Source organism: Dermatophagoides pteronyssinus, unplaced genomic scaffold (assembly GCF_027571235.1).
Source record: "Dermatophagoides pteronyssinus isolate colony J.1.1.1.1 unplaced genomic scaffold, Derpt_VIB-CSIC_2022.12 sq0023, whole genome shotgun sequence".
NCBI lineage: Eukaryota > Metazoa > Arthropoda > Arachnida > Sarcoptiformes > Pyroglyphidae > Dermatophagoides > Dermatophagoides pteronyssinus.
In genome coordinates this window covers 295,956-308,205 of record NW_027461547.1, presented here as the reverse complement: position 1 = coordinate 308,205, position 12,250 = coordinate 295,956, and the positions used below count along the sequence as shown (strand labels likewise).

At 28.2% G+C, this 12,250-nt stretch overlaps 1 protein-coding gene and 1 non-coding gene across 2 annotated transcripts; both read right to left on the bottom strand.

The window, feature by feature from the left end:
* Positions 1–9,271: 9,271 nt before the first annotated feature.
* LOC113792155 (5S ribosomal RNA) lies at positions 9,272–9,390 on the bottom strand. The gene has a single exon (XR_003474794.1). It is a non-coding gene; the product is annotated as a 5S ribosomal RNA (ribosomal RNA).
* A 109-nt stretch (positions 9,391–9,499) lies between these two features.
* LOC113791903 (tRNA (uracil-5-)-methyltransferase homolog B-like) lies at positions 9,500–11,433 on the bottom strand. The gene is given in 2 exon segments (XM_027341754.2): positions 9,500–10,541; positions 10,543–11,433. Coding segments are annotated over 2 exon segments (1,722 nt in total). The 5' UTR covers positions 11,269–11,433; the 3' UTR covers positions 9,500–9,545.
* Between the last annotated feature and the right edge of the window lie 817 nt (positions 11,434–12,250).

The following is a 12,250-nucleotide window of genomic DNA, read 5'->3' as shown; positions in this document are numbered from 1 at the left end:
AAATTAAAAACTCATAATGTTTTTCGTATGAAGTTATAAACTCACAACGTTTTTCGTATGAATTTATAAGTTCACAATTCCTTAAAGTGAAGTTATAAAATCATAACGTTTTTCGTATGACTTTAAAAATTCGAATTTTGGATTTTATTTTATTTTTTAAAATTAAAAACTCATAATGTTTTTCGAATGGACTTATAAATTCACATGGTTTTTCGTATGAGTTTATAAGTTCACAATTCCTTAAAGTGAAGTTATAAAATCACAACGTTTTTCGTATGAGTTTAAAAATTCGAATTTTGGATTTTATTTCTAATTAAAAACTCATAATGTTTTTCGAATGGACTTATAAATTCACATGGTTTTTCGTATGAGTTTATAAGTCCACACTTCCACTTTATGAAGTTATAAAATCACAATTTTGGATTTTATTTTTTCAAAAAATTTGGATTTTTGGACTTGGAAAATTTTTGAAAATTTTGAATTCATGTGGAGGCGACGAGCGCCCTCATAATTGAAATTAGCTGTTAGGGTTCTGTTTTGATTATTTAAACTACTGTTCGATTAGTTGTTATTCATTATTTTTGTTAAGTGTGGTTCGTTTACAATGTTTGGTTATCAGGTTTGCTCATTGAATATGATTGTTGTTTATGTCTAACTTGTTCCATGTTTTTCCTAATCTCATTGGTTTTGTTTTTAGTATTTTTATCACTACCTACAATAACACGGAATCAAGCTAAGATTGAGAAAGAATGACATTTATGTTGGGGATGGTCGATTGCTATCTGTCCCAACTTCAATGCCGACAAGTGTCGAACGAATGCAAAGATTCTAATTTACTTTATTTGTCCATTTGATCACGAGGTCATAATCTATAAAGATGGATAGAACAATGAAAACCAAGTCGGGTCCTCTTTCATGTTCCTGTGACGATTTCTATTGATAAATTTCTATTAGCCTTGTTTAATAATTATAATAATTAATAATATATCTTTAAATTTAAAATAATTAAAAACTTCGATAATTCAATTTAATTTCACTTGCGCATCAAGATTTTTTAATCAAAAAAAAACGCTTGCGTATAGGGGTTTTATTTTTATTTTAAAAACCTCACATTTTTCTCGTATGAAGTTATAAACTCACAACGTTCTCGTATGAGTTTATAAGCTCACAATTCCTTAAAGTGAAGTTATAAGTTCATAAAGTGGAAGTGTGGACTTATAAGCTCACAATTCCTTAAAGTGAAGTTATAAGCTCACAATTCCTTAAAGTGAGTTTATATGTTCACTTGGTCAACGAGAAATAATGTGAGTTTATAACTTCATACGAGAAAAATGTGAACTCATAAGTCCACACTTCCACTTTATGAACTTATAAAGTCATACCATTTTTAACAGTGCACTTGACCTAAAAGAAATTTCGATCCAAGAATCTAATATCTTAAAATGTAATAATAGATCCCATTAGTTTAATAAAGGTTGCTGTTGTTATTGTAGGTGGATTGTGCAAGTTTTTCTTTTCTTTAACATTCATAAATAAAAGAAAACTATAATTTCATCATTAAAAAATGAATTGAACAAACTTTATTCTTTAATATTCATCATCATAAAATAGATGATGATAATAACAATAAACAAAGATTGTTGTTTGAAAAAAAGGGTTGAATAAATGAATGAATGAATAGACATTGTTTGAAGCATTATATCAAACATTTTTTTCTCTCTGTATACATTGAATGAATAAGCTTTGATGAAGGTAAAATAATGGTAAATATAATCTTTACATTAAAATCATAAAATATTCTTTCCATCGAAACATTCTTATCAAAGAAAAAAAAATGTTCAACATTTAGAATAGAGTGAGGAAAAAACAAAGGATTATAAAAGGATGTGAAAATTTTCAAAATGATCACATTTTTATTTTGGTAAATAATAATGATGATGATGATGATGGCTAGGAATTAACTGGATTAATTCCATTATTTTATCGTAGTTGTCTTCGTCATCATCTTCATCATCTGTTTTATCATTATTTGAAATGTCCATATCGCACTTATCATTTAGAAAGATTTTCTTTCTATCGCTGTTATTTTCTCTTCAACAGAAAAAAAACCTTCAGGATTTGAATCAATTTTGTTGTTGTCGTTGATGTTGTATAGTTAATTAATTAATTTAGGACGAAAAACAGAAAACTAATCACAAATGATGCAATAAAAAAAATAAATAACAAAAAAAATCATCATCATCATCATCAAAAGAATATGACAGCATTATCCATTTTGTGTTTATGCAAATGTTTTCACCCTGAACAAAAATGGCTGGTCTGTCTAAATGAATGAAATTATCATTTTTCATTCATTTATTCATCTAAATTATTGAAAATTTGAATGTGAAATAAAACATTCGATTCAGTGATGACAGCAATGATGATGACAATTCACAAGAATAATGAAGAATTGAAGCCATTGAAAATTATCGTGACCATTACAATTATAATTTAAGCCATATTTTTTTGGATTGCTACTGGTGGTGCTATAGATTGGATTTTTTTTTGTTGTTGTTTTTCAACAACAATGGTTTATTTTCATTATTCTTAATGAAAATTGTTCATATGTGATTCACCTTTTGGTTTCTTTTCAGTTGTGAGAAAAATTTTCTTTCTTTTCCCTCTCTTGCTCTCTTTAATACAACAATCATTCATCTATAGATATAGAGCGAGTGAAGAGAATTTTTTTTCATTATAATAATAATAGCCACGCAATATTGGAAATTCTGAATAAATAAAAATAAAAAAAACATTGTGTTGATTCAAATACACCATTCATTCATATACAGGCTTTTTGTATTCGTTAATAATTGTATGGATTAGATAGATTAATTAGTGAATTAAACTGATGGAAAAATATGGAAATTATTTATACAATCATCATTATCAATTACTTTTTTAGACCACCGGCAGACAAAATTCACATAAATAAATCATCATCCAAATAAATGATCGAAAATTATTTTCAAAAATTACTGAAATTGGGCAATGGAACTAAAGAGTATAAACGGAATGGAATGAAAAACTAACTGACTATAGAATAATAAATCGTATTTCAATAGTATGCATGATTGTAAGCAAAGAGAGACAATAGATTACAATTGGGAATTTTATCAACATTTTATAAAATGACATATACTATCAGTAAAACAACGGTAATGACAGCAGCCACAGCAGCAGCAGTACGATATTTTCATTCATTCATGTTTTTGTTTTCATTCTAATCATCGAGTGTAAATTATTATTATGGAATAGAACAAAATACACAGAATTGCGAGAAAAAATGATTATGACAAGCTTAGATGCTGTGAATGTATTTGAGCTAGAGTTTTTCATTATTTTCGTTTACTTACAATGTTTTTAGGGAGAAAAATAAAATAAAACAATGTAATTATTATGATGAATATTCAAATGACAAAATTATTAGAAATGACATGAATCTAAACAAAAATTGATTCGATATTCTTTCTGGATAATCATGAATAATCAGGATGAAAAAAAGTCATCAGAATAAATATTATGATATATGAATAGTGGCATTGAAAAAAAATAGAAACAATGAAATAAAATAACATGCAAATGATGTTAGTGAATAATCGAAATCCATCTATTACCCAAACACACACATAGAATTTGAACAAAACAAAATGAACAAGAAAATACCGAGAGAAAAAAATACACCCAAATGAAGTATGAATATTTTTTTCATCGATTATGCTCGTAAATAAAGTCAATTAGTTATGCATATTATCAACAACAAAAAAAATTAATTGGTGTACACCAAAGAAATGAAAACAGCAATCATTTGACAAAATTTGTTTTTTGTGAGTAAATTCGTTAAACACAATTATAACGATTAAGTTTTTGTTTTATTTTCTTCTTGGTTCCAATCCTCCTACCCAATTTTTTCATTTTCTCATTATTTAAAAATTATTATTATTATTATTGGTTCGGATCGAAATATATGTTTGTATATGAGAGTGGTTGAATAATGGCGAAAATGGTACACGATAGAAAACCAAAATGAATAATTTTCAAAATAATATGATGATTATCCAATACCCAAAAAAAATCGACCGAAAAATTAATAGGTATAGTAATTTATAATGTTAATAAAACAACACAACCCGAATGTCTCTGTCTCGTTATGTCTGTTTTATCATCTGTTTCAATATTGTTTTGTTTGTGGCCATCATCATATTCTGTATGCATGGAAATGACGCCATATTAAGGGGAGAGAGAAAGAGGAAAAATCAAATGATGAGAAGAAATTCTACATAAAATCTATAGTGGATGTCAAATTGCACGCGAATACGTGGCACGCACGCATGCACGCAACGTATGTTGTCACATCACCATCATGGTTGTTGTTGTCATCAGAATTTTGATTTTCTGAGATACAGATTCAAATGTATCATCAGTGGAAAAAAGTTTTTGATAAATAGGATTGGCATTTTGTTTCGTTTTAGTTTTAACGTAAAACGAATCGAGCAACAAAAAGCAAATTTCCCGTACTATTTTTTTTTCTTCATTGAAATTTGATGATACGAAATTGGAGAATATTTTTATTATTATGGGCTTTTTTTATAATGACCATATTATAATTTTATCACAATATTGGAATAAAATTTAAATTGCCATCACCACTATTATCAATACAACACACAACCAACGACCACAGGCAAGCGGTATATGAAATTTTTGTTTGTAAAAAAATTAAAACATTTATCATCAAAATCAGCCAGATTGAATATACCAGAAAAAAATCGGGAAAAGAGAAAAATAAAATATAACTAATAAACACAAAACAAATTGCATGTGAAAATAGATTATAATTAGATGAAATTGATCATTTTTTTGGAATGAATGAATGAGAAATGCATGATGATATAATGATGTGATTGATATCATGCAATTTTAGTGTTCATCAGCTAATCATTGTTGTTGGAGGTTTTTCGTTTTGTTTTGCCATAACAAGCATAAGCATTTTTGTGTTAATGGTTTTTGGCATAGAAACAAATCGGAAAAAAACTCACCACCATCAACCAACCATTTATAGTTGGACGCGTGCGAATCTATCATTGTGTTTCAAATATATTCCAACAACAAATGCAATTGATATATGCAACACACATGTATGCTATAGATATCGTAGAGATGAGCATTGTAAAAAAAAAGAGAGAAATCCATTTTTATTTATATATTGAAAAAAGAAATTGAAACCCCGAAAAAAATGAACTAGACCAAAATGAATGCCGAATATACCCTGCAAAAAAAGAAAAGAGCTATTAATCAAAATTAAATCCGGACAGATAAATGTATAAAACACAAGAATTTTTTTTTTGGTCCGATAAAAAGTGAATTCAAAAAAAAATCAAATGAAAAATAAAAACAATTCTCTCTCTCTCTCTCTTTTCACACACATCATGGATCGATATGATTTCTTTATCAATTTTTACGATTCTTGAATTGTAAAATTTGGAATTTGAAAAAACAATCTAACTTTTTTGTTTTGTTTTGTTTCAATTGTTTGTCGCAATCGAAATTCAGGTTTTTCCTTTGTTTTATTGTAATCACTGGAAAAAATCTTTCATTTTTATTTTGAAAATTGAAAAATTTTTATATTTGAGAATATTGCTGACCTTTATGAATCATAATATCGATCGATATATATTTCAAATATTGAAAAAAAGATGAAAAAAAGTCTTTATTTTTTTCCAGCTAAGCATCTGTAATATAAAGATCAGAAAAACAAAAACAAAAACGCTAAACCAGATCTAAGGAAATGTGCATATTGAAAAACTTTAGTTTAATAATAATAATGAAAACAACAAGTTTACGATAAAAATTTGGATCATTAATCAAAACAAACAAAAAAAAATTGCCTTAGATTCGTCTACTACCATACTTGAATCGCAAAATATGGATTTCAAATGTTTTAATAATAATAAAGTATGTGGAATAAAATTTCGGTATTTTTTTCACAACGAAGAATCTATTATAACGTCAATAGTTTTAACGGGGAAAAAATAAACAAACAAACAATAGCCAATGAGAACCATCACTAACGTAAAAGAGAATTCCGATCAATAACTGAAACAAAAAAAAATTTCATTTTATTTCATTTTTCCTTCGTATTCTCTGTATGGTGGTTTAATCTAGAACAAGGAAAAATATGGAAAAAGTAAAATAAAAATTTTTCTTCTTCCTTTAAGGTTCAAGTGAATGAAATCCATCAAAGTGAATCTGTAATTTTACCATTATTGTAGTCGTCGTCGTCGTCGTCGTCATTGAATAAATAAGAAGAAATGTTTTCTTAAAAATTATCATTTTACAGTAAAACAACGAACAAGAAAAAACTACACAACAACCAAACTGAAACCAAAATTCAAGAACCAGAGAAACAAAACAACAACAACAGAAATAAATAAAACTGAACAAGATTCCAGCAAAAAAAAAGATCGATAATGAATACACGGTTGATAACGGTAATGTATTGTGAGTAAATCTTATCCAATTTTTTTAAACAAAACAAACGAGAAAAAAACTTGATTCATTATTGTTCATTGTGAAAGACAAAAACTATCAAATAAAACACACACACACAAACACAACAATCAACCAATCTTCAAATTCCAAATGGATTTTTTATTATTTTATTTCATACCAACCAGGAATCGGGAAACATGATGAATTCAAATATAATCGGAACAACATCAATAATGATAAGTTAAAGAAAATGAATAATAATAATAATAATAAAAGAAAGAAAAATCAAGAAAAGTTTTCAGTCATTCATTCATTTTTTTCGCTCAATTTGATCGATATATGAAAACAAACAAACTTCGAACCAAAGAAAAAATTGCATTTGATTTTAGAATTGAATCGAATCGATAAATAACCATCGGTGAATAAGTTTATGATTTTTTTGGCTTGACAAAAAAACAACAACAACAACAACCAAGATTATCATTATCAATCGAAAGAATTATTATTTAAGATAACGAAACAATATTATTACCTTATTACTATAACTTTTTTTTGTTTGCTTTTTTTTGTTGACATTATTCAATTACTTAAGGAAATAAAAGAAACATCTGGAATTTCAGTGTTCGAATAAAACTCACTCAATTTATTTTTTAAAAAAACATCATCATTATTATTGATTGTATAGAATTTTGTTATTTTTCAAACATTCCATTGATTCAATTTATTCAATTTCAAAGATTTCCAAAATCAATGATTTTCGAAAAACGTGTGATGATGATTTTGTAATCCTGTATAATTCTTTAGTTTCTGAACTTATTTCAAACCAGTAAAGAAATGTAACAAAATTTTTCAGCAAAAAAAACCATCAACATCATCAAGATTTATAAATATTTCATCATTTATATGCACACAAGTGTTCAGCAAGTCGACAATTTTATATAGTCATTATAAAAATTGTAACATTTCAATTGTATAATGTGTGTTGCGAAAAAAAACCAGGAACCAAAGAAATAGAAAAAGTTTTCAACCAACCAAGACCGAATGAATCACACACACATTATAATAGTATACCATCGAATTCAACAACAAAACATTAGATTGTATCATGACATAATAGGCAAAAAAAATTGAATTTCAAATCTATATTTTGAAAATGGAAATTCGTTTGATACTTTTTTTTTGCAGGTAATCACCATAAACGATGATCATAAACAACCACAACAACAATGGTCATATGTATGTGTGTATGGAAAAAGCCACAAAAAACAAGGTGAACATTTTTTTCAAATTCATTTTACGGTTGTCACAAAACGTTATTTCTCGATCATTTTCATTTTCGCTTTCTCTTCCCTGTTCTCCCCTGCTCTCTCTTTAATCCTATTATCATTAATCAATTTGAATAGAATATTATATGAATGTAGGAGTGAGTCAGTAAATGAATGAATGAACCACAGCCAAATGTGACAAAAACAAAATAAATATATGAACTATATTCTTTTTCAAACCAAGAACACCTACCACACAACTAAACCGAGAATAGAGATGTGTAATTATCTCATCTATATTGATAATAATGTACAAGTCATAAATATTTTAAACATACAAAAAGCAGAATGAAAATTGGAAGCTTGCAACGAAAAAGCAATCATCATCATAATCATCATTTTTTCTCAAGCCCTCGGATTTAATATACACACACACAAATGTACCGATCCAACGAATTCGACGTGTGTGTGGAAACAATGAATTTATTCGTTACGAAAAAAATAAAATAAAAAATAAAAATAAGTATGACTGCTGTTTCAATCAATGTAATTTTCTCAATTTCACATTTCGAATGTATCCATGATTCCAATGATGATGATGATGATGATGAATAATTGAATGGCTATCGAATTCAATATTCAATGTAAGATCCATCTAACTTTACAGGCATTTTTTCTCTGATCAAAGAATTATGAATTGTTTCTAATTCACATTTTGTTTTGGTTAATTTTGGAGATCATACACGAAAAAAACAACAAGGTCATTATGATTATTGGATTCTGATCATTTGGCATTCTAATAATAAATCTCTAACCGAAACGTATTCTTTTTTCTTCTTTTGGAATTTGGAACGACAACAACAAAATGGAATTTAATTTTTTTTTCTCGTAAAAATGTTGCCATGTTTTCCATTAAACAAAATGAAAATATTGATTTTTATTTTTATTTTTCTCGCTACTTCCTATGTATATGTGTGTTCAACATCTCTCTAGAGAAAATAATTGAAAAAAAGATTCGCTTGAATAATATGTGGAAAAAAAGAGCAGAATAAATCTGCATACGTTTTCGAAAACCAACATAATCAATCAATCAAATCTCAAGTTGCTATTTTGTTTTTGTTTTTTTTTCAAAAATATAATCATTATTATTATTCTACACGACAAGAAACAACCGAAAATTGTCATTTGTAAATAAAATATTGATTAGATGAGCGTGTTTCAATAATGTTTTTCTTATTATAATCCACAAAAATTGTTGAATTCTTGAAAATTCTTGCCTGAGTTACATACAGTATTGAAAATTGAAAATTAAAAAAACCAAATTCTATCAATAAATTCTATATAGTTTTTTCTTTTGAAGACATTTGCTGCGCCCTCTTTCGGAATCGAATCGACATTGAAACAAAAATGAATTTCCTGTCATTTTATCGAAAATAATTGCTAAATCAAATGAAAAAAAAAGAAAAAAAAAGGGAAGCTTACGACACCGAGTGTTCCCAAGTGGTCACCCTCCCAAGTACTGACTCGGCTCGACGTTGCTTAACTTCGGTGATCAGACGAGAACCGGTGTTCTCAACGTGATATGGTCGTAAGCTGAAACTTAGTGGTTATACAAATCTTATAATATAGAAAAAAAATTTAAAATTAAAAGAAAAAAAGAATTGAACATAATTTTACAAAAAAATAAATTCAATTCAATAAAATTTTAATCAAAATATGAAAATCTTTATTATGAAAAATTAAATAATATCAAAAACGTTCGAATGTTACAATTAATTCACAATGTTCAGTGTGTGGAAATAGATCAACAGGTATTGCATTTATAGGTATGAATGGTGATTCATTATTATCATAATTAGTTGTTGTTGATGAACAAAGCTGAACAAAATTTCTCAGAGCATCACCTTGTGGTTTACAGGAAACATATACTAAACGATTGATAAATGACATTTGTCGTAATGTTCGAATAACATGTGGATGTAATGCACGACGTGATGGATTAGCAATAGCTACTACAGGTTTTTTCAGATATGAATCGGACAATAATCGCGGAAGTTCTTGTTCGACAGTACCGGTGATAAATTCAATATTACGTGCACCATTTATTTCAGCATTTTTTCTAGCATCAGCGATAGCTGATTCTGATGAATCAATAGCTATAACACGTCTAACCTGATCACTTAACAATATGGCTAATGTACCGGTTCCACAACAAAGATCCAGTACTGTAGTCTTTTTTGTCAGATTCATTTCGGTCATAATGGCACGATATAGTATTTCAGCTCCCAATGTATTCACTTGAAAAAATGAACTTGGAGAAATGACAAATTTTTTATCAAATAATTGTTCCGATATTGTTCGATCACCGGCTAAATGATGATATTGTTCATTTGTATGAGTAGATCGTGTATGCCTAGTTGCATGAAAATACAATGATGATATTAGAGGATCATCAGCAAAATAATTTCGTATTCTATCCATTTCTTCTTGAAGACTATTATCATCAAGATTTTGTGGATGTAATATGGCTGTTAACATATGTTCATCATTACGATTCGAACGAATATGAACCCTACGCCAATGTCCACCGAGACCATAATTTTGACAAACATCTAATGGCGAAACATCACGAAGATATTGTTGAAATTTTTTCGCTAAATCAATATGACTTTGTTTGGTAATTATTAGATGATCAGGCTCGACGCAAATTACTCGATCATGTTTTGATGGTTGTCCAACGAAAAAATCCCACTGTTTTAGGATTACCATCGATACCGGGCCAAATACTAAATTCATCTTTATTTCGATAACGTTCTGTTAATGGTGATGGTCTTACCGATTCCAATGTGCATGGCATATCATTATTACTTAGAAGAATCGATTGATTTACATGACGAAGTTTCGATCCGAATGATCGAAGTACATCTTTATTCATGTATAATTTTCGTTTCAATTGTTCACCATATGAAATCCTATGCAAGGGCATTACTATGTCATTAATAATATCAAATCGATTTTCTTCATTAATTTCATATGGAAGAGGAATAATGTCTTTTTTCTTTTTCGTTTCATTTGTTTCTTGTTGATGATTTTCATATTTTTTATGAAGTTTTTCAATAAAATTACGTTTTTGATTCGATGATTTCTTTTGATGATTTCGATCCTCTTCGTATAGAGCATTAACAAATGATTCGATTTTTTGCTTACTTAACAATCGATTATTATGATCATCTTTGAATAATTGTTTTAATGATTTTCGTGGCTGTCGTTGATTAGGATGATCATAATCAAAATCATGATCATGATATTTTTCATCATCGATTGGTGATTTAATTATTGTCGATCGCTGTTGTCCAGTATTTCTTACATTTGATTTTAATCGGCTACGAATCGATCTATGACGATATTGTATGGCCAAAATATCTGTCGATAAAAAACTAGATTTAATGAAATATTTTAACGAAATCATCATAAAAAATTCCGCCTGAAGAATTGATAAACAAAAACAAAATGCACATGGTTCGAAGAATGCACTCTGTCAACTCAATACCAGATGGCAGCAGAAAATTTTCGAACAAAAAAATTTTTTTCGAATGTTCATGATGTCCGCGTGGATGGAAATAATATCTCCCTCTTATCGAATATTCACGATGATAATAAATGAATGGAAGAACGAATGGAAAAAAACGCGCGCATCAGAATTATTTCATTATCATCATCATCCTCATCGATATTATAGTTAAAGTCAACACATGTGCACACCAATAACTGATATTGAAGAAAAGAAAATTCAACACTCCAGCAAAAAAATTCTGCTTGCTTCTACCCAATTCGAAGTCTGCGTAAGCAAGCAAACAGAAACGAAAAAATTCTTGATCATTTTTTTCTCTCTTCCTTCGTGATTTCGAAATTTTTTTCATTCATTCATTCCTATTCTACTACATCAAAACATATAAAAATCTACTTGGATTCTGTATGTATGTTTGTAATGTTTGTGTGTTAGAATCAAACAATAACAACGGCTTAAGAAATTCTTCAACAACCAACTCATTTTAGCCTCTTTAGCTGTTTTATTTTTTTTGTCTTTAAAATTTATTTTAAAAAATTTGTAGTGATCATCATCATCATCATCTAGTTATTTTTGAATAACGAAACAACCATACGCTATCTGTATTTTTTCCTGACTGACTGACTGTTGGTTGGATTGAATTGGATTGGATTGGATTGTTCGTTTGGTTTGGTACAGACTCATCATAGTTTGATCATCAACATCCACGATACGACATACACACACACACACCTTGCGCCTTGTTTAGGACAAAAAACAAACTAACTGTGTTTGCCATTCATTCATTTTTCTTTAAATTCTAAAAACATCCTTGGATTTAATTTATTTATTTTTTTTAATTATTGATATTGATTATATATGATAATAGAATAGAAAAAGGCTGAGA